The sequence below is a fragment of the Ciconia boyciana genome, chromosome 1 (assembly GCF_034638445.1).
Source record: "Ciconia boyciana chromosome 1, ASM3463844v1, whole genome shotgun sequence".
Classification (NCBI taxonomy): Eukaryota; Metazoa; Chordata; class Aves; order Ciconiiformes; family Ciconiidae; genus Ciconia; species Ciconia boyciana.
The window spans coordinates 126,244,118-126,268,220 of NC_132934.1; the positions used below are offsets into that span (position 1 = coordinate 126,244,118).

At 39.6% G+C, this 24,103-nt stretch overlaps 1 protein-coding gene and 1 long non-coding RNA gene across 2 annotated transcripts in view; one reads left to right on the top strand and one right to left on the bottom strand.

The window, feature by feature from the left end:
* The first annotated feature begins 1 nt into the window (after position 1).
* LOC140645124 (uncharacterized) lies at positions 2-5,608 on the top strand. Its single transcript, XR_012039940.1, has 4 exons — positions 2-526; positions 2,545-2,622; positions 4,727-4,851; positions 5,477-5,608. It is a non-coding gene; the product is annotated as an uncharacterized lncRNA (long non-coding RNA).
* A 152-nt stretch (positions 5,609-5,760) lies between these two features.
* Positions 5,761-24,103, bottom strand: part of LANCL3 (LanC like family member 3) — a 35,124-nt gene continuing 16,781 nt past the window's right edge. Inside the window, exons 2-5 of the mRNA XM_072848330.1 lie at positions 13,341-13,464; positions 12,047-12,244; positions 9,778-9,985; positions 5,761-8,636 (exon numbers count right to left, since the gene is read on the bottom strand). Of these exons, the coding sequence (XP_072704431.1) occupies positions 8,477-8,636; positions 9,778-9,985; positions 12,047-12,244; positions 13,341-13,464 (690 nt within the window). The 3' untranslated portion in view covers positions 5,761-8,476. The remainder of the gene's footprint in view (positions 8,637-9,777; positions 9,986-12,046; positions 12,245-13,340; positions 13,465-24,103) is intronic.

Sequence of the window (24,103 nt, forward strand, 5' to 3'; positions counted from 1 at the left end):
GTTGAACTAAGGGGGGGGATTGGTCGGTGGAAAGGTGGGGCTGCTCTTCAGGGGGACCTCGGCAGGCTGGAGAAATAGCCTGAAAGAAGCAGGCAAAGTCCTGCACCTGGGAGAAAATAACCCCATGCAATAATAATAAAGGCTGAGGGACAGCTGATTAAAAAAGATGCAGAAAAGGAGCTGTGAGTCCTGGTAACCCTCCCCTGATGCACCTGGTTCAAAAACCTCCTCACCAGATTAATGAACCTGCTGGTAGAGACGCTCTTTCACCACTTTGTCAGGTGGATCTTACCCTAGCCTGTCAGGCCTTTTCCCTCAAAGGTTCCTAGGACCACAAAACCCAAAGCCCTGCTGTGACACCAGCTGTTGGCCAGCAGCATTTGTCTACCATCCCCAAGCCCTTCCCCTTCACCAGAAGGAGCCGGCAGACCACCCCATGCCCTTCTCCCATGCCATCAGAGCTCTGGAGTCATTCTGGATATGCATAAGGTCACCCTGGCAGTATCTCATGGACGAGCAGCAAAAGGTAATAGCCCGAGGGCAAGACAAGCCTTTGCAGTCTCTCCACAGCATCCTGAATCTGATCACCTGGCAAGAAACAAAGCTCCTGAGGTGCCAAGTCAGGTTGGCAGATGGTGCCTGTATCCTGCACAGGGGGAGTCTCCAATCACTGCCACTTCTCTCCTCCTCTTGGTGCAGGTACTTGGTTCATGCTCAGCTGGCTCTGATGGCTCCCCGATAGATCTTGTTTCTCCTTGCCTGTTCCCAGGCAATTGCACATCTGCATGTGGAGATTAGCTACAGACCTGGGACCTACCAGGAGCACAACAGGAAGGCAAGATACAGAGTTTGAGATACTACTAGCCTATTAATGGGATAACACTAATGGCTACTTCTGCATGTCTGCTACTATTCTTTAATACAGCTTAGGTTGTCACCAGATCCACAGAAAAAATGCCAGTAACATTTCGTTTGGGCCATTTCTTTAACTGCTGCACTGGCAAATCTGGAGTCCCATTGCTCACCTAGTTGAGCTCAGCTGACGATGGCAAAGATGGAAACCTTGTTAGGGGCAGGCCTAAGTGAATTTAATGCTCTAATGCTCTTCACTGGGAATGGAGGGGTCTTTCTGGAAAGCGGGGAGGCCATGGGTACAGGGATTGAAGCAGGCTGAAAATAAACACCTAAGTGGGTAACTTTAACCTACAGGCTAAAAGCAACCTGTCTTCTGTTACCTCGTGGGAAACTACCATGACATAGTTTTATCTGATTGCTATGTGCAGCCTGGATGTTTTAGCTAATTCTCAGATGAATGATTTTACCTTTGATAACATGGTACCAGTGAGAAGCTTTTGGAGCCCTAGTCATGACTGCTCCAGAAGGAAAAGTTGCCAGTGCTATGGAAGATAAGTACGGAAATAAGCAATCCAATACAAAATCATACTGTTCAAGGTTGGGCTTTTACTTAAGGCAAAATATAATCACAGCTTTAATATTCATAATATGGATATACACAGAGTTTGTTCTGCCACAATGAAGCTTAGTATTATCACTGCTTTTAAAAAGCTATAAAATCTAGTTTCTATCATAATCTACAATACAAAACTAATACAATAAACACATTCTGAAAGATCACAGTGTTTAAAACATCGGAAGAGCAGGGGTCCTGCTTTTAAACAATAAGGTGCATTTCTAAAGAATCAAATCAGTCTTGATTCTATAGGGCCTGTACCATATTATGGCTGCAAATGGCTATTACACTGAGAAACCAATCTAGGGTGCAGCATGTACTCAAGAAATGAACACCGTACGTTGGAAAATATTGAATAATCAAGTGTCACCAACACAAACTAGACATGAAATAACAGCCTTTGTTAGTAATGCCATTTAAGCTCCCTGTACTTTTTATTGGTATCAGCATTCACATATATTGCAGACATATTGAGGGAAAAGGGGAATAAAACAGCTATCAAAAGGGCCCTGCATATGCAAACACCTGTGCTTTCCTCTTACTCTACGAACAAGCCTTACTAACTCCATGGGACTCCTGTGTGGAGGAAAGTTTGCAGGCTTGGGGCCCAGAATGATGCAGTTTTGCCCCCATTTCACACCTGTGGAAGGACCTAACCTTGCACGCCTGCAATCAGGTGGAGAGTCACCATTGACATCAGCAGGTGGCATATCAGGCCCTTAGAATGAGCACAGGAGGCCAAATCAGTGGCAAAATCAGACCACTGTTAGAGGAAATCTTTCTCCTCTCATGTGTGGTCATGGTAATGAAGACAGAAGCAGAGTTCAATTTCTGGTCAGACAGCCTTTCTCTTCTACATGAAGTAGAAATAAATGTTTGAATAGGATTTGTTTTCTATTCACTATGCGATGTAACTGATGTCAGGACTTCTACATAAAATTTTCTGGGGAGTATGCATGTATAGTCATGCAGTGCTGTTGCTGAATATCACTGCATTATAAAGTATCTTTTATTCAAATATCATTATACCACTAGGCAAAATGAGTTTTTAATTTAATTTTCTGCCATTCTAGGTGGTATTGCTGTACTTGACCTAAATGCCTCCACCTTCTCTTTGAGTCATGCAATGAACAAAGTCAAGGGACTCCCTTGTAAGTATTAAAAATAAATAACGGCTGTATGTCTTTTCAAGCAGATTGCTATTTATAAATTGACTTTTTTCAGAGCATGATGTAAAATTTTAAATACACAGGGTACAGGACCTACAGTGACATCAGTGATGGTACAAATTAGTCAGGAGGTTTAATAGCTCAAAGGCAGGTCAAAAAGTTGGTGCATGTTGGCTTTTTGGATCTATTTTTTTAAACTGCCTAAGAATCGATAGTGGACATCCCTTTTATTCCATTAAATGATAGGAGTAGGCAGTAGGTTCAGCTCCAGGCAACTCCTTCACAGGCAGCCTTTTTTCAGCATATGATGGCTTTACTATAATGGCAATGAAGTGTTGTTCAAGGCAGCTAAAACCTGTACAGAGCACACTGTACCACTACTGGTGCAATGAAGCAAACTCTGCTGTTCTCTTGGAAAATGCCTATTCACATCCCTAAATTACGGTATTGGTTCGTGGGCCCTGAGCATTTTTGGCTTATGGCTTTGAAGTATGTTGTTCTCTCAGTGATGTGATTTTTGGTCATTTTCTTATTTCTTTTCAATTTAGCTTTCTGCTGCTTACTACTTAGTCCAGGACATATTTATATAAACTGAAATGTCTTCTCAGAGCAATCTAGACTGTGCTATTAGCCAGCAATTGCTCATCGGTATAGTTCTTCACAGGAAGATTACTCTTTAAAATCTACAGGGCAATTCTTATTCCTGATATACTAATCTTCCTACAGATTACAATATGCACTCATGACAGTGAATATTCAAGGTATGTAGGAGAAGCTTACCACACCTGAGATTTACTTGGCAGACCTCACAGACACACTGTCCATGGATCTTACAGGTCCAAGTAACAAGGATATATTCTCAAAATGCACTCATATGCTAAAATAGGACACTGTTTGCATAAAACATGCAATATGTTGGCAGATGCTATAACTGTATGTGCAGATAACTATGTAAGTACAAAAACTTGATTGCTTATGAAAGTTTGCATTTGCACATATTGCACCTATGATTCTGAATACATCAGATACCTACATTTCGATTTTTTCACAGTATTTTAAAAACTGATCAGTATTCTTATCATATTTTCTACATGTCCATATAATTATTATTATAACATCAAAGTGGCATTACTTAATTTCACAGAGTAGTGAAAAGGGTGACCACTTTACTTGCATTCGTTTGTGCGTATTTCCCAGAACTATTTAAATATGTATTTTGGGATGTTTAGCCATTTCACTTGGTTTTGATTGTCTTAATAGAGTTGAGATACTAGAGAAGTGAACATGCTCTCTAGAAAGTCTCTGTTTTATTTAATGGTGTAAAACATCAGTGACAGTTGTTATACAGTATAATGATTTTTCCTTAGCAGGTGGGAAATGGCAGAGCCAGTGAGAAGAGACCACCTGGGAGTGTAAAATAATGTAATGCAAATAAGTGGAACACCCCTCTTAAGCAAAATTAATCAATCTTATTTTCAAGAACAAAAGACCTGGGCTGCTGCTTCAGTCTTCTGAAGTTACTCATAGGTTGGGAAAGGCAGGCAGGGAAACTGAAAGAAACAATGATGCAAACAAAGCAGATATTGAAAGCAGTGGCACAAAACGAATACGTTATCATGCTGAGAAATTGTGAGTAGCAGGAAAAAATAAAGATGTATTTGTTAGAACTGTACTGTTGATGAAACTTATTGCATCTGGCTCTATGAATCCTGAGATCACTAAATCTGGACATTACAGATCTAATTTCCCTCAAAATTATTCCATGACAGTAATCTGTGGATGACCTACCAAAAGTCATGAATAGTATATAACTCCTTAAACTGATTTGTAATCTACAGCTTTACTCACAAACAGCACCACACAAACACAGGTACATCACAAATAAGCACCAATACCCACACAATGCATCCTCTTTTTTTTTAACAGCATAATCAGAAATACTATTACATCACTTAAATTCCTATTGCCTACACTTTAGAAACTAAACACAGTCAAGAAACTAATGTGCAAACGTGACATAGTAACTTGTGTTTTACACTTTGAAAGAGGCTTCTCGAGGTTCTGGTAACACAGTCTTTTGTCACAGCACCATGGCAGAATCTGTTCAGGAATACACTTTTTCAGTCTATTGGGGCCTGATTCGGGAGCAGGAGGAGAGAGCATCCAGCTGAGAACGTCTGGCAAAGGTTGCATGATCGACTTCTCGAAGCGGTAAGGAGGGAACACAAAGGACCTTATTTTTTATTACACTAAAAAGTGCTGATGGCTCTGCTCAGGTTGCTTTCTTGTCAATGTCTTAAAAGCAACAAATAAAGGTTGCAACAGCATGTACGTAACAGCATATATAGTACAATGGGAAAAAAGCAGACAGACAATTAAGAGGAGGAAAAAGATGAAAAAAACCTCATTTAATGACTGGCATTTTCAGAAGAGCCCTGGGGTATATTTACACTGTGTTCAAAAGCTGTGACTACAGCACGTCTAGTAGCCACCTTAACCCAGCTAGGTCAGGTAAGAAAAGCCACGCAGCTCTAAGAACAAGCTCAGACTGCCATGTTTGATGAAACATGAATAATTATGTTCCAAGATTGTAGAAGATGTATCCCATGAGACTGGATGTTTATGTTACTGATCTGAGTTTATGTTATGTTTATGTTATGTTTATGTTACTGAGTAAACAAAGTTTGAGTGCAGCCCTTGCTGAAGTCAGCGCCGAACTCGCATAACTTGCAGAGAGATGTTTGGGACCTAGATTTTGAAAACTGGGTGGTTGCATGGGTTTTCTCATTGTTGAATGGACTAACTCTTACTCAGATAACTATTTTCTTTCTCACAGGATTAGTATCAGATGAAGCCAAACACATGGCTTCATATATGGAGAAGGGTTGCAGAGACAGAAGATTGTTTTGCGGGTGCTGTTGAACACAACACAGAGCAGCGTGAGGTCTTCTCTGACTGTAAATCAGAAGAAATTAATTCTACAAAGAGACACTGAGGGAAAACCACCAGAAAACTGACACTGAGTTCTTAATGTGTATTCCTGCCATTTATGAAGAATTATATTAAAAGATAAATGCAAACACGATTGTTAGAAATTAAGCATAATAAAACGGAGTGATTCTATTTACACCTATTATGGTAAATTTTAACATATATGTGGTATACGTTACAATATCAGCATTTATGACTTGGTTAGGATCTAAGTTACTGTATTGATTTATTGTGCTCTAGATTTATTGAGGTTTTGGCAAAAATTTTCTTCTTCAAGCGTCTCCTGAGAAATAACTAACTGGAAACAATTAAATATTGTGGCCCAGTGATAATTAAAAAGTAGGCACTGGGGACAAAATCTAAAGGTCATGATTAGTATGCTGATACACGTAGATTCTGTTAAGGCTGAAGTTTGGATTTGTTTGGGGTTTTTTTACTGTAGTTATCAAAACACTAGGCCTTTTTGTTTTACGTTTGCATCTCTAAATAAAATGATTGGCAATAAATGTAGGATTGCAACAGCTTGAGTCCAGATCATAGCAAACCCTGTTTCTCTGTCTTACAATAAGATAGAACACAGTTACAGCAGCTATCTAAATGCTATGGCACAAATGTTGTTACTTACATGTTTTAGCTGAGTAACATTACCGTACAATAAAAATTGAGACTGAAAAGCTATTGACCACAGGGAAAAAGTGGATAGGCCAAGTTTTACCTTCCTTAAACGTTCGTTTAAAAGGTTCCAGTTCTGAGATATATTAGAGCCCCGCATTACACGAAGCAACTAGAGAAGAATCCTAATGGACTTAGGATCTTCAGTACTGACAATTGACTTTGCCCTGATCTAACAGGAGCATTTAAACATGGCTGGGCAGAGCACGCACACATCTCCACTGACTTCTTGATTTAGCCTCACATGTATAACTCCCTGTGAAATACATCCTCCTATGTGTATGCATCTCACTGCTCAGAGTAACAAAGTAAGGGACATTAATGGCTTTCTTAAAAGACCTTTTATCCCACAGATAATAAACACATAACAACTGTATATTGAATTTTAACATTTCCATTCACCAAAAACCCCCTAAATTCTTGACAAACTGATACAGAACTGCATTGCTTTATTCACCAATGAAATATGGTTACTTCTATGATTAATTAATTAGAGCTGCACAGTGCAAGACAAAATAGCAGAAATCCTAATCTGCAGCTCATAATAATGCAAGCCACCTCATTAAAGTAACAGTGGCAAGAGTAGGAATGGGATTACTATACTAAAATGCAGAAGGATTGCAAGAGCTGGCTCCAACTTATAGCCTGATCAAGGCCAACTGAAATTATATGGGAACTTTAATCCATTAGGCATTAAAAATAAAGAAATTGTAATCTCCTCCAGCTGAGAATGCAGGAAGAGAGACTGCATTGTTGGCAGTGCATGTAGGTCAGCTTTTTCACCCTAACTGCAATTTTTGACATACTGGTCTTCCCAATCTGTCTTCAAAGGTAATTGCATTACATTTTTCCCATATAAATAAAAATAAATAGTAAATATATTTTAAATACAGATACTGATTTTATAGTTTTTTAGTACAAATCTACGTTACCATTTTCTTTAGCTTTCAAGTACCATGTAATATATATAAGACATATAAAACAGCATATAATTGCAACCTTAAGTGCTAGTGCAACTAGTGTTGAGCAACCCATTTATTTCTATAGCTACAAATCATTTGGGCATATACATTATTATTTTGTTAACCAGGAAAAGAAGCAATTTTGAGTTCTGTTATCAGCTTTTTCTTAAGATCAGTATGCCATCCAAGGTTTGCATTCAGTTTGTAGGGTTTGTAGTGAACAATTCAAGAAAAATAGATTTTCCATTCTCTGAAATATGTATGTTATTGTTCAGAAATGCTGCTGTAAGTAATTAATTTTTAAAGGAAGCTTTTGTATCATTGAACAATACTTATCCAGCAATGCTGTATTGTGAAGAAAGCATCTGCCTGCTGTATCTTTGCTATAGAACTTTCCGATCCAAGTCTTCTCCATGGCTCCACTCATCTTCCCTGTGACAGGGAAAGCATTTACAAGAAGTGACACAGTTACAGTAAATCTATAAGGAGACCAGCTCCTTGCCACAGACTGAGCTCTGAAAGGAAGGGTCAAATTCAGTTCTCATTTACACACGTGAAACCCTGCTAGCTGAAATGAACCACTGAAACTGCAGGCTGAATATATAGCTATCTACAACTATCATTTATATGCATATGAAGATGAAAGAGCTCCAAGATACAGGTATTTCTAATACATGTTACTAGAACTAGTAGATGTGGTTTAGGTAAAAAATCCCAGATTTTGCCTTTGTGCAGTGTAGTGACATGTCTACAACACCCTCCCCAATAAGTGCATCGCTGCATCAAGACTTGTTTTTGCAGGTCTCTTTTTAAAACTTACTGGACACATCACTGTTTCTTCTTTGTGTGTCCCTGTAATTCTAGCTTGCTTTTTTTTCTCCTGTGTAACCACCAAATTATAAGTTTGATAATGACCCCTTCTCCCTCACTTGAATAATTAGATTTTGCTTCTTATTACAGCTAAATATCTATCACATCAGATTCAAGCACTCCCCCCATTTTTTTTTTCCACTGACGCATTTTTTTGGAGCACACACTTCCCTCCCAAAGCCCTAGTATATTTTCTTTTTCATCTGACTTCCAGCTATGTTAAGGCTAGCATTAGTGGTACCACTGGCTTGTTTTGTAAATAGCCTCTCTTGACAAGTAAGTGAAACTGCAGGTGCCCTCTCCCATCACCACCAGGATGTGGCCCTGGAGAATGTTACTCTCTAGACAAAGACACTGAAGAGAGGAAACTCGGCTTGGTTGGGTTGCAGCAAGTCAGTCAGGAAACACACAGTTCCCGAGAAGCCTTCATACAGACTATATACACTTTCTAATGCCCGGGAACCAGCCTTAAATTCTTCTGTAAATAAGAACTCCGCAAACCTAAGAAACGGAGAAAAAAAAAAGAGAGTTTGTTATTATTTGGTGTCTCTGTATGTCTACTTACTTGTTGTTTGAAAGCATCATTTTAATAACATTCAATAATTTTAAAAAGTAGAATGTTCATTATTAAACCCTATGTGGAAATTTTACACGCTCCGATTTCCACGATAAACTGAGGTCCATGAGATCTAGAAAAGCCAAACCTTTGCAATCTGTACCTGTGTTATGCTTCTTCAAGAGCTATAAACTTTTTCTGATGTCTGAGACATACTATTAAACAAATACTTTTTAATAACTTATATCTTGGTTGTTATTTCAGCAGGATGCAGGCAATGTTTCACATCGGTGCGACAAATCCTGTAATGCTGAAATAACTACACAAATAAAATGTTCTCACTTCAAAGCAAACGGCTGAAAATAAGTCACCCTAATTACTATACCACTTCCCCGCATTATTCTGTGCTGTAAGGAAAACAGTAACAAACATTGAACACTATCTTTTTAAACATGTATAGTAAATTACAGAAATAAAATTAAATATAATTGCAGCACTGTGACAGAATTTTCAGTGGGATATACTTGCTTGCATCAGGACAAAATGGAATTAACCCCACTAGCTAAGCTGAATAGCACAATGTCAAACTGGCTACAGCTGGGAATGATAAACTAAAAAACAGTAAAATAACGGCAAAGCAGGTCCTATACTTATTTTCCATGTTTAGTAGTAAGGGATAGTGTTAAATGCTCTGAAAATGAGAACGAATCAATATAACAAACAGCATCACATTTTACTCTGCTCCTGGACTTGGGTACACAACTTGGCTGTTCTGACCTCATGTCAGGACGAGAATGGGATGCGCGCCGTTCCTCCCCATCCACCCCGGTTCCCTCTGAAGGAGCGCAGCCTCGCAGGGAGGGAGCCCAGGAGAACCCGATGCTTCTCCCACCACCGGCAGCCTGGAAGCAAGACTGCAGGGCTCCCCACAGGGTGCACCTGCCCCACAACTCAGGCAGAATTGCACCTGAGGCTTAAACACCCAGGTTACATCAGAGGGTGGTGATCACAGACTCTGAGCAGCTTTATAAATGTTCTTGAAACTTGCTGGTATTACCCTGAATCCAGAAAGGTAGGAATGCTAACCTTTGTGCCCTGTAAATATATTTTGAGTTTCCAGTGAGCCTATACAGCAGCAGGAACACATAAGCACTACCAGCCACTCCATGGCATATTCCAGGTCCCTTCTTCAACAGGCCTTTCTGCCAAGTTAGCTCTCCACAGCGGATACAAGTGTCCAGATATTGAGGCTTCTTGGAAACCAGGTAAGCTTTGGCAAACAGATATGCAATACCTAGGAAAATAGCAGTGAGATTGTCTTTTGTAATAAGTAGGCCAAGGGTTTTGTAGAACACATAAGAAAATAAGGATTAATACACTAAAAAAATGCAGTCTCATGCTCTACACATGTCAATGTTACATATCTCTATGCTACATATGGAGGGGAGAGTATCTGGTATGCTAAAAAGCATATGGTAAGATATATGTATCCACTCCCTGTGATACCACCACTTTCAATCTTTTCAATGCATTATTGAATTTCAGGGTTTACTCTAACATTCCCAGTCTTTCATCAATTTAAAATAGTAGTGACATTTTTGCCTTTAAAACAGTAAACTCTGAGCACTGTCTTCTACTGGTTTCAAATCCCCACTCACCTCACCTATTTACACTGACAGAAACACAAAGATGGGCAAGATAATTTCTTACCTTGACAACAGATAGCATTTTTTACTGAATGAGAAAAAGAAGCTTGCTTGTTTTTTTTTTCCGTGGGGCCCATGCTGCTTTATTCTAGTTATAAACAGTTATGCATACTAACTTTTGTTAAAAAAAAAAAAGCTATTTGGCTTATTTTTAGAGGGGATTCAAATAAATTAATCATAATCTTCAACAGAGCACTGCACAGCTCAGTTCATGGTAACCTTAAAAGAATGCATATGACACATAACCAAATCAAGCGCCTACAGAAATGTTTAGAATAGCTCAGTTGTGGTTTGAGTATAATATACACTGAAGTAGCTTAAAAGTGTTCTTGTGAACTACATGTGCATTATTACCCAAGAACAGTGATGGGATACAGGATTTTCTGGGGAAGAACAATAGCAAGTAATGAATTTACATGTCTCTAAAAGTCTCCTAAAATAACTTCTTTATGCCCTTTGGAATTTTGTCATTTTGGTTGAGTCTCACTGTATATGTCTCCGCTAACAGTTAAACCCAAGTCAAAGGCCACTCTCAGGATACTGAAACAAAGAGGGCATCTTCCCTGCAGGTTTCATCACTAGGCCCGCCATGCTGTAGAAGTAATTTTTCCTCTTAAAAATAAAATGTTGGTAAGCAAAAGCTGTTTTCACTTCACTTCATTATAATGTGAGAGCAAGAAGCTTGTTCCCTAATCATACCAACAAAAAGATAATGCATCAGCAGAAAGCACATTTAAGGGATGCTAATTATAATGTACTCTTTGTAATTTAAACAGATCACCTTTAAAAGCAATGCGTCAATGCTCATGGACATTCTTTAATAAAAGTAAGTTTTTCTGTAACCTTCTAGGTTCACGCTACCAAGCCAATATGACTAGTTAGCAATAAAATTCTGCCTGGGGGTAAAAAAGCAATTTCAATATACTTTACTTGCCAAAATTGCTAATGTATAGGATTAGATTCTGAACTGACAGACATCAGCCTTACCTCATGAACCGAAACTAAGGATTGATTCTCCTCCTCTCTGAAAAGCAGTTTTATATGGGTGACTTTCAGAAAAAATGCCCCTTGCCAGTATAGACTCCTCTTCACCCCCCACTCCGCTGTGGGAGTGGTCAAAACCAATATTTTTTGGTGGTCAAAACCAAAATTTGACCACCATAAATTTTGGTCAAATTTATGCATTATCCATGTAATAAGTGCAGCTTAAACTTTGATTCTGATGAGGGGGGAAAAAAGCTATTCTGAAGGCCTTCCCAAAACTCACAGATGTGTCTGTATCTCTGTTCTTTCGCATACTAATTCTCTGTCCAGCCATATGCTGTCTTTTGACTCAGCTGTAGCATTCTTTAAGGTCTTGTCATGAAAGGGAGCAAGAGCGGAAAACATACAGTTCAGGATCACCAGAATTCTTTCAGCTGTGATCACCTATGCTTTTAAGGCAGAAAACACGCCTATCCTTCCAGCTGCTTCAGCAATAAATAAAACACTCTTAAATGGAAGAAAAAGCCTAAATAGCCCACTTGCATCTCATAAAACATCAAAATTGGTCAAGTTTAACCTGAAATTATCTTCTACATGGAATCACCTAACATGGAAAAGCAATGTGATCAGCATCTGGCTATCCATAGTATCAATGGGAAAAGAACCTGGAGCTCCATGACACCAGTGTACAAGCTCATTCTCCCGCTCGATTGTCTCTCCCAGCTCAGGAGGCCAGTTGCTGTTCTGTTCTTGGTCCATAAGAAAATCAACACTCTGCCACACAAGCTCCTGATCTGCTGGCTGCAGGTACTCATAATAGGAAAGCAACATCTGAAGGATTGATGAAAGCCCATGTGCTGCACCTGTAAAGAACAGATCAAATTAGAGGGTAGGTTTAGGTCCTACCTCCATCTCATGGCAACTTTCCCTTGGGACTGATTTCCTTGTCAAGTGCATGGCTCTTTCATCTTCTTTATGCATATTACAATAGTGCTTGGAATAAAAGCTTTCTAGGTGCATGATACTACGATTTGTTACTACTTCTGTCATTTCCAGTTCCCTTAGCTATGCAAAACTACGTATGAATTTCTTCTGCTCTCACTCTGATATGACTGAAACTCAGTGCGTGAAGTTAAACTGAACCTAAACTGAATACTGTTTCAAGATGTTATTCTTCTTGACACACTACTGAATCTGGACCATTACTCTGAAGTCTTTGTTGAACCCAAATTGAAACTGGACCATAAATGGTCAGTCCCAGTTACTGACTGATAGTGTCAGTCAGCTAAAACCTGAATTTCAGTGCAAGAATTGTCTGTACCTGCCAGGTTCTGTGGAGCAGAACCATGCAGTGACTCCTCCCTCTGCTCCCCTGCCAGAGAACTCACTAACACCTGCAAACCAACCTCACACCGTCTGCAGTGTGACATTGTGCCTTGAGGACTCCACTAGGAACCTGCTCAATGACCTTTTGCCACTGCTTCAGATGAGCTCCAACTAAGCTGCTCGCGATGGGCAGGAGCTGACCATATGCTTGAGTTGCACTGCTACAGCCAAAAAACGCTCTGCAAGACCCTGCGTGGCAACAGCAGCTAACAAAGAACATACCCTGACAGCTCTCTGTGGTAATCTTCTCCACGCAGACATAGGCACCACACCTCTCGCTGCCTCCATCTGGCAACGGCAGATTTACCGGGGCAGAAAGGAGAAGAGGGAATGAAGCTGCTGCCTGCTGCTCCCCTGGTGCAGCACAGGCACCTCTTGTGTTCCCCAGCACTAGGCAGCATCAGTCCTTCCCTCCAGCTCCTCAGTCCCACGGAGCAGTTTTAGGAGGTTGCAGGGTCCCAACTCAGGAGAAATCCCACACTGTAGGTTTTATATCTTTTATTGCTGAAGCATCTGCTGGCTCAGCATCTACACACAGCATCACTTTCAAAGTAGTTGGTGTGTTTTACTCACCAAGATACTCTGTTCCATAGTAGGAATACATGAGTGGGAACGGTTTCCTCTTCTTCACTGCATACTGCTTTCCTGATTCTAGTATAGCCAGGCAAATTGATTTTATTTGTGCTGGGGTCAGTACCTAGACAGAAACATCAAAACAAACATCAAGTCTATTATAATAATTTTCTTTTTTAGACATTTTTCAGGACTCTTTTTTTGCTGGTGCACAAGACAAAGTACTGCCTTTAATCTCATGAGCATGCCATAATGTACATCCTTATCAAGAGTTCCTTACATAAAACAGTAAATTTACATCATGTTTCTCAAAAGCAGAGTTTCACTCTGTCTCAGGAAAGTGATTGTCAAATCTTTAGCTGCACAGATGAGGTGAAAAGAGGCTTGCTAAGAGCTCCTGCATTTGCTTCCCAGAGACGCATCAGTCTGATGGAAGCTGACAAGCACCAGGCAAGCTGCAGAACAACAGCCTCCAGACTGGAGGAAGAGACATTAGGAGAAGACAAAGGAAAACAGACCTATAGAAGAAGTAAATGTTACAGGCTTTATTGGAACATACTGAGCTAGACAGATTTTTCTCAGACGATATAAAATAGAGGAAGCAAGGAAGAGGTTACTAAATTTTACTGAAAATCAACACTACATATGTGGGTTCAGAAATGTCTTAGTAAAAGAATCAGGCCTTCTTACTTAAAGAAAATGCTAAGAAAAATGAAGTGCAAGATAGATTTCTATGAGGAGAGACTAGCTATGTTTATGGAACTTTATCATCATGAACAGGTCAACACTGCCTTTAATGCAGTCCTAAGAAATGAGTAATGCCTTACTCTTAGTGGTGTCAAAAGTAAGTAAGATTGACAAATTATATATTTCATCAGACATGAACTTTTCCAAATTACTGACCTAAAGCATTCAGTGAGGTTTTAACTACAGCTCTAATGATACGCAGTTCACTGCAACCATCAGCAATTTCCTCTGTGTCAGCCACATCTGTGCATTACTGACCAACACTTAGGTCATTAAAATAATTTAGCTGAAGTAGGTTTTGGCTTTAGGGGAAAGCCTGTATGGCAGCTGTACTTTGTAAAAAAATATTTCAACTTCTGAAAAGAGAACTGAGAAAGAAAAAAGGCAAAATGAGGCAGAAAAAAGAAAAAGGCTGTAGAAATAGCCTTGACAAGATAAATAGTAATCCTAAAACTAACTGGAATATCAAGATAATGTCTTCAAAATGTTTCTGAACACATTTGGGTTTGCTATAATTTGTATTATCGTAGGATTTACAATTACTTCTTAAAGTTTAAAAAATACTGTTTGCATTAAGTATGGAGGCAACATCTGTTATCAACTACAATCTCTCATTTGACATGTAAAAGATGCTATGGATAATTAATGTCACTTAGAACTTGACTGAAAACTAATGGCTGAAAAATCTTGTTTGTCTGTCTTACCTTGCTCCCTGATAGCAAGGCATTTTATTACAGCTGCTCCAAATGACTGATATTTGTACAACCTGGAGAACAACCTACTACTGATGTTGATTAGCGTTCTTTAATGTTACTGCAGTAGAGAAGTAAATAAGCCGTTAACATCTAGAGACTTCAGTTGTTTCCAGTCATTTTTAAATTAATTGTTTTAGCTTCACCGAATTTAAAGAAATGGTTTAAATCCTAAGCAAATGAGGAGATCAGAGACACGGTGAGACACACTGCATTCTTTCCAGAGCTCTCATTTTACTGTCTTGCAGGTTGGGACCTAGTCCTCCAAATCCTATACTTTGTAAAAGGATTAGTAAGGTAACCCTTTAAAAATAAATGTGACGGATAAAATCTCCTAGTTGTAATTCTGGAAGGCAAAGGCATGCTATTTAGAAAAATCATAATCGGTTCATTTTCTGTATGTAATGGTTCCTCTACTTAATAAATCACCTGGCTTTCAATACAAACCATATTTTGCTAAGCATATTTTTATGTTCAACATATTTAATTTTTAAATTGAATTAATGACTATTTTAAAATGCTGATTGTATATTTTAAATTGATTTAAACTTCTACCCAAATCTAGCCTTGCACAATGCTGCATAAAGAAGTATCAGCTAGCAACAAATGCATTGTTCACCATTTTTTAATATAAAGTAAGTGTAAAAAGTCAAACACTTAAGCACTATGATTACTTAAGTGCATAGATAGTATACCCTTTTGACTGGCATAACGAAATATGCTAATGAATATCACCTCTTTTTCAGAATGCAAAAAAAGCCCACATGCAAAGCAAGATGAAAAATGATTATTAAAAATCATGATTAGAAAGGATGATAGAAATCAACCCATCCTGACCCACTTCCACATTACCAAAGAAAATGGAAAAGAAGATAACCTGTATATCTTGAAAGCAACCTTCTCTCTGGCCACTCGGACTCACCTGTACGCTTAAGGCAGATAGATGTGTCCTAACTAATAGCTAAATTAGAAAATTTTTGTGCTGACTCCAAATATCTCTTACCAAGTGCCTCAATCCACAGTCATTGTAGGGCTGCTGCCTGTTTATGAAAACACTTAAATATGAAGGATTTGTATTTGATCCTTATTCTAGGAAATGGTTGGCTGGAACAGAGACCCTCACTTACCATCATTATTAGGGGCCTTCCAAAGGTTGAATGATCAGAGATCACATTTCAGATCTCCATCAGCTTGCTACATTTTATTTTAACCAAATCTGTGTTAAAACCTCCTCAGATTTCTTTCACCTTGCCAAGAAATAAAATTTGTGGCTAGTCTCTGTATGCTCCCTCACAATATCTTTAATAAAACAGCTAAAAACTTATGACCAAAACAACAATCATAGAATACATTAATCATAATCACAGATGGTGTAGCCGTGGTTCTACAAAGTTCATTTTCATTTCAGTGTAGTTGCAATGCCTCCTTGCCCCTGGGAATTACTGAAGCAAAATGTTTAATTAGTGATGGCAAAGAAATAGACTGATCATCCCAAAGGCTTTGCAAGGATAAACTGCATATTGATACCATGTCATCTGGTGAAAGCTGTCACATGCTTTGATGAAGAATAAAGCCAATATGAGAATATGCTACCCAGAAAAAAATGTCGTGCTTGAGATAGCTACATTTTTTCTTGAAACTTCTTGAATGTCATTTAATGAGAGCTGGCTACACAGTAGGTAAAATTATTCTTTATCATGTCAGTACTTAGCCAAAAGACTACTGACACTAAGAGATATACTGCCAGTGGTTTAATACTTCAGCTAACTCTTTTTGTATTTTTAAAGACACCACAACCTATCCTATCACATTAGAAGTGTTCATTTTAGTCTCCTCACTAGACCGAAGTTTGGAATACATGCATTCCACATTTCCCCTGCAATTCCCGTATCAATTGGTCGGTGGAGTTCTTTATTTTCTGTTTTAAATCATTGTCCAGTGATGCTGTGTGCTGTTAAATAACTGTTCCACTCACTCTGGTGACAGCTGCGTTCCCATATACCTTTTACTTTAAGCACAACACTTAAGCAGCACTATAATACTTAGTATTTGTACGACTGCCTGTGCCTAGGAGCCCTACTTCTAGTAAAAAAAGCCACTGTGATTGTTTCTAAAGTCTCTCAGTTTTTCTCTTGTGCCACTGCAGTCAACATGCCTTCTCCCATTAAGGCACTCCACAAATTTGTGAATTATTTAAGGCAGGTACTTTATTCAGTAAATCCCTGTTAAAAGTCAGCAAGGAAGTGCTATGTCTACAGCAATCACAGAACATTATCCTTTTTTGTGGTTAGCAGTCTTTCTCAACCTGAGACTGTTTAGTTGGGAGTAAATAATTTTACAACTCCTTTTAATCTACTAAAACACATTTCATAATATATTGGTTATGACAATGCTAGGCCCTAGATATGTGTTTCAAAAACTCTAGACAGAAATCTTGACCTTGAGGATTAGGCAGAAAGAAGCAGGACTATCTCTTTGCTTCTGATGACAATAACATTTTCAGCACTTCATCATTCCTCTGAATGCTTGCTACAAGCCCCCTGACTCATGATTTGCCTTTTGAAAACCACTGCTACCTAAAACTGCATACTGTATTGAGTATATTTGAGGATGGTAAGCTTTTAATTCTTTTAAAAGATCTGTATGTATTTTCTTAGAACTCTTTCCTGTATGTAAGTAACAGAAGGCATTACTGAATGCCAAGTATCATTATCTTTTTACAGATGCATCAGTACTTTTAGGAGGTAACAGCTACTCTTTCTTACATTATTGTGCAAAAAGCCGCCTTCTATGCATATTAAAAAATTTTAATATGCATCTAACACATCAAACCTCTCTCTGTCACACTTCTAAAAAGACATTTACATGAATTTCATCATACACATTTTCTGATGCTGTAGAAAGTGTCAAAAATAAGCTGAAAAAAATGGGTCAGTCTACAAATAACCTAACAGGAGCTTTGCCATTAGTCTTCTATGCTGCAAGCCCAGCAGAGGGAGCTTGTGAATTAGTTATAATACTCAAAAATGCTATTAAAAAAAGATACACTTGCCTGTGTTCAGCAGGACAGCTGACTCAAGCAGAAAGATGCTGGAGCCAACTTGGTAATTTAATGATACCTTACTGCACTGCGTGATGTTTAAGTGCACTCCTTAAACTTGATCTTTTTCTACCAAAGACAGGGGCTGGGATTGTGGAGGGACCTTTCTGTGCAATGTCATGGCCAGCTTTTTTTTCTTTCAGATGATGCTGACACCTGAAGCTATGGAAGAGTAGCAGGTACAGAGGGGTCTGCCTCCTCTTAGTGTTATTCCAGTTTGATTGATGTACTTCTCCTGCAGCACAGTGGGAAACCCAGCTCCAAGTGCACAGCTGTCTGCTCTCCTTATGAGCAGTGTCAAGTACACCCTTTTTAAAAAAAAAAATAATTTTTTTTTTTTATTTAAATCTCCTGAAAACTTTGTTCAAGGAATCGGATTCGTTCCTGAAGTACTACTGATACTGTTGCTAATGCAGTATATTTTATGCTGTAACAGCACCACAAATAGTACTTTCTAGAGAGCATACTTTCCCAAATTTCTCATATTAACACAGCTACATGACAGTGTGTGTAGACTCAGCACAACTACTAATATGATTGTGTCAGTTCATTGGAAAGTGGTACTTGACTGCAATCTTGAGTAAAACAGACCACTGTAGATTGCACTGGTATTGCTTGTTTTTAACATGTCAATTTGGGGTTTTCTGAGGCTTGCTCTTTGCCTCAGCAGCATGGAAACAGCAATGGCAGTCCTGTCCTGTTTCGTGGGTCGCTAGTCATGAGTCCAGTCAGAAACTGAAGGCTGCATTTATTCCTGATGAATCAGATTACTGGTAAAGAAGACAATACAGCACTTTTGTTATTGCTAACAGAGTACAAAATTTCCACAGGTCTCACTTGCCAGGACTGTGTAGCACTAAACCCATCAAATTCTGCTGTTAAACCTGTCCTTCAGAAGGGGAAAATTTCAGACACGGCTGCAAATGAAGTGTTGCAAAAAAGGAAGGAGCACAACTGTTCGTGTAGCTAGGAGGCTGCCTGAGAGCAGCTGGTGCTGCTACACAGTCGGTCAAATGCAACGAGCATCTCTGTTCATTGTGTCTCAACTTAACACTGGAGAGTTTCAAGGAAAAAACAGCAATCGGCCTTTCTTCAAGCTCCCCCTATCCTGGGTCAATGAAGAGAGAGGGAAAACATGAGTTTCTCCGTTTACACTCTGTTCCCCTTTCCTATCTGTCTCCCCCCCAATTAATGACAGGCCCCAACATCTCTCATGCAGCTGCACCAGGGTCTGGCTGGATACAGCTACCTAGTTCTAAGACAGTGGCTCTCCTAGGTCTTGGGAAGGAAACAAGAGGTCACCCTCTTTACTTGAAGAAAGTCCTGGGTCTTGGGAAGGAAACGAGGTCACCCTCTTTACTTGAAGAAAAGTAGGGAAGCACAACCCCCCGCTCTCTGCTGCTGGAGAAATGAAGCAGGAAGGATGCCAAGGAACAGATCTAAGAGCAGAGCAGTTAGGATAACCAACGTGATTGAGAAGGTATCAGAAGTCTGCCTATTGAGAGCTTAGGTGCTGTTCAGCCGAAGGTGGCTGGTCAACAGCAAAGACAGCAGGGAATTGCTCAGGAGGACAAGTCCCATCATGGAAGAAGTGAGGTACCCTGGGATGCACTCCAGTGTTACGGCTTTCAAATAGCAGCTGACTGCACCCCGGCTCCATGTTCTCTTCTGCCTAGTAGAGGGTTAGAGTTACCACAGAGCACAGAGAGCCAACAATTTAATTTCAAGCATCTCTCCCTAGCATTGTACCCAAATTCAAGAGCATGAATGAAAAGCATGTTTAAAACCAGTAAAAATACAAGATTTGCAAATTAACTGAGAAACAAACCCAGCGCTGCTTGGAGAGGCTTTTTTCTACACTACAGAATTCTACCCAAACTTTTTTCAACAAACAAGTAAAATTCTTGTTTTTTCCTTTATTATTATTATTCACTACCCTCATAACGCATGGCTGAGTCATTCTGGGGGCACAGACCCTGGGAACTGGCCAAAATGGATGTATCGGTGATCACCTTTCTGCAATCCAAATCCTTGTTTGGAGCTCCTGTGTGTCAACCGCTCCTCCACCAGACATCGGAGCAGTTTATGACAGCTGCAAACGCTCCCTGCACAGGTAGGAGGAAGGTTATTCATGTAAAAACCTCTTCTTCCGTGGGAAATCCTTTGACTCTGTTTAGTCGCAGTCAGAAAGTACATCAGTACACAAGCCCTGCAGTTAGCTTATGCCAAAACTGCAGCGCAGAGCTGTCATTTCCTGATGGGAGATCTATCCTTCTGCACTCTAGATACGTGTCCCTGACGATTCTGCGTTATGATGATAAACACCTTCCAAGCTGGGCACCTTGCACTCTGGTTTGAGTAACAGGCAGCCCAGTGTGTTGTAGCTGTGCTACCCTAGGATCCCATCCCATTTTTTACACCAGTGAGCAAGGAACATCTGCTCTGCCCTTGTATTTTGGATCAGCTTACTTCCTCCTAACAGCGGGTCTGCCGGTTCATTGGAAGTGAATCCATGCCTTCGTCTGTTCCACAGACATTTCTTGTTGTAGCAAAGCTGCCACGGTGCTTGAACTGGTTGATGCATGCAACCTATGTAGAGGCATGAGAAGTACTATCCCTTCGTCCAGCTCCAGAGCAGCAGGAAACAGGATTCATGAAACAGCCTTTGCAAAAGATAAAAACTTTGTAACACCGATGAGAGAGCCTCCCCAAACATTACAGTAACCATGGCAGTGCCTTTAATTTGAACTCAGAAATTATGTAAGTCCCGTTTAATTGGGCACCACCATTTGCTACCGGGAACTTAGGCAGACCGCTCCTTGGAAAAATAAATTTGTTAGTGTTTGTACACATCTGCAGGTCAACATGAGATGGGCAGAACTTGATCTTGAGTCAGTCAGTAAAGGCTAGTATTTTTCACAGGGAAGCTGATATAGGCTGAGAGTTCTACAAATGAAAATGGCAACTGTATCTAGAAATGAAAGTAAGTTGATAAGCTGTATTTTAAGGTGTCCTGAAGGTCTCCAGAAAGAACTGGAACTTCCATTCCTTCATTCCTTTACTTCATCTGGAAAGGAGAGCACTCAGCATCTGACAGGGCACTGATCTAATAAAATGTAATGTGTTTACTTCTGAGGAGCATAAATGTGCGAAGATAAATGTTCATGCTAGGACCTCTAACGATTATGAATTGTACTGCTGCCAAGTTCACGAAGACACAGTTAATTCTGAAGATGCCACTAAATATATAAGTGAAATCGGGCACTGGAAAGCACTGTTGCAAGGGGTAAGAGGAAATGAGGACATCTCTGGCTCATCTCCAAAATTTAAGCTCTGAGAAACTTAACCTAGTTTTCTAGGGGAAACTGATAATACCTGTAAAGTTCCTTCAAACTGATGTTTGGTTAAGATAAAGGGACAAGAGCACCATGTATCACTTCATACACCTGACTTAACAGAACCTTACTGCTGTGGCGATCTCTCCTGAGGCTACGTGCTTGGTGGCTGGCTAGCTCCCGTATTCCTCATCCGGGCTGGGAAGGGCCAGCTGGGTGCTACATTGCAAAAGGTGCCACAGACAGAGACGGGCTGGCGTAGCTGGCCCTGGGAGAGAGGGAAAGGGGGCAAAGAGAGAGGGAGAGAGAGAAAAGACTGAAAGAGCTCCTGGGCCCCATAGGCTACGTTAACTAGCTATGTCTGAAGAGAATGGTCTACATCCAAATTCCCTGTGGTACTGGCCTGGAGAAAACAGTCAGCAGTTTGCATATAGCACATTTGGATGATTAAATGTTTTTCTATTGCACCCTTTGCTGAGGCATCTCTCTGACCAAATTACTGCACAGAACCTGTATGGTCGCACAACCTTTTATCGATTTCCAGCTTACCTTAAGTACCGTTTTCATGCTGCAATTGTATGTAACATTAAAGCTTCACTTATTTCAACAACAGTAATTACGTTGTTCATGTGAGATCACCAAAAAAGATTAATAAAACTAAAAGATTACACTGAAAGCAACTACATAATACAATAAATAAAAAGTATAGGATGGGGACAGAGAAAGATTGATTGCTAGTTCCTTGACAATATCTCTAAGGATGTTAATAGTTCAATTCATCTTAAGTAATACTGTCATCTTAATCACTGAGAGTGATGGAAAAGGAAAAGAGCCTTTTCAGTCTCATGTGGTACTTATTTTTTTTCAATTTGTCAAAGTCATTTCACCTATTAGATCATTCATATGGCTTTTAATATCAAAGTCCTCATTGACCTGAATGGGTCTTGACTTGGTGGGTGTTACTCCTGGCAAGTATTCTGTAAGAAATGCTGGAAGTTTTACCAGTTGGCGTAGTATCTAGCATAGATATAAAAATTGAGTAATTTCATACCCCCAGGAATGGAGTCCAATAATTCACTCAGTAACCAGGTCGATAAACTAGGGTTTCTATGCCATGTAATTAATCTTGTAAATTCTTGTTATTCCATGTATTGCCAATAACACCATGGGGCTGGCTCACAGTCTGTTGAGACCGATAATAATTTTGTTTGAGATAGTAGCCTTTAAAGATTGAGACTACAGGAATATGGCTTACTTGACAGTAAAATGCTGACTTTTCTTGCAGAAGCTGAGCAGAGAAACCTAATAGACACAGCTGAACAAACATCTAACTCTTCAAGGATTGACCCTACTTTCATTTTAGTCAGTTTGGAGGGAATTGACTAGCAGATGCCTTCTTGTTCACTGCTCTACACCAATGTGGAGTGCATGACTTATATGCAATAAAAATATTTGGGTTTTTTTCATCATTTTTTCTTCAATTCAAGGCTGTGTACACTCCATGCCTCTACTGAAAAAGCTGCATTTATAAGCAGTAGTTCTCCCTGGAACTCCTAGAAGAATTTTGCTTCATGTCAACAAATCTTCTCAAGGAGATTGTTTCCTGTGACGAGCTGGGCAATATACCGTCTTCCACATCTAAATGAAAGAGGACTGAAAATTTCAGTCAAGGTATGAGTCACCACTCCCCTGCAGCTAGAATTCCAAATAATGGTTTATATTTTGTGTTGAGGCAGAGCTTTACACTCTTGCTGTAAAGCCTTGCTACTGCAAATACATCGCTTGAGGAACTAAAAACCTAGCAATAAAATGAAAAATTGCAGTTTATACACCGAGCATCAAAATGTACTGGACAGAACTATCTTATCTCACTCGATAATCCGTTTAGCAGGAATTCATTTGCCTTTCAAGCTGTTACGCTAGGTCACGGTTCACAGATGCAGCTGTGATTGTAGGACACAGGTCAAATTTCCACCATTTTCCAGGGGAAATTTTTTTCTGTAAGAACTACAGTTTTGGGCCTGGAGTACACCTGCCAAAACATTTTATCACTTTTCAACTAATCAAATATTACAATGTAAGCAACTGCACATCCATTTACTTATACATATGAAGCAGGTTGCTGGGTATCATAACTTACCTGTTCCTCCCTTTTGTGGCTTCCTCAGAGTTTTGTTTAGCATTGTTCACACGGCTGCAACTCACAAAATATGCCGGGTACATTTGAAACACAGGAAGACAGAGACTTCATTCTATACATTATTAAGCAGCCTTATGTTTTTTTCCTCTTCATGTTAAAGATACTGAATTCCTCATCTTTCACCATCATCCAGTCCTCTTACCTTCCTCGTTCAACAACTCCCAGTCTACCTCTAATGCCTTTAGGCTTGTACTCCCAGTGTTCAGACCTCCTCCCTCTATGCAAGTGAGCATACTTCATTCACAGGCTTAGCGAACTAAGTAAGAAAACAGATATGCCTCCTCAAAGCCTCATGGCAGAAGTGTCAGAACCAAAAAAAAAAAAAGATGGGGGAGGAGAGTGGCTGACAGGACAGGCCAAGGCAGAGCATCCATTTCATGCTCTTCTACCCAAACCCCAACTATTTCGTTCCCAACTCAGAAACAATCATACTGACTGCTAATGAATTCTGCTACAGAAAGTAGCATTTGGAAAACTATCCATAGAAGACTTTATAGCTTGTTACTCTGCTGAACTTGCAGAGGTGAAGTCCAGAAGAAGAGAAAATAAAAATAATTTATTTTCTTCATCTGTTTCAAATTAAGGTTCAACAAAGAGAACACAGTTGCTGCCAGTTGGAGGCTCCCAAT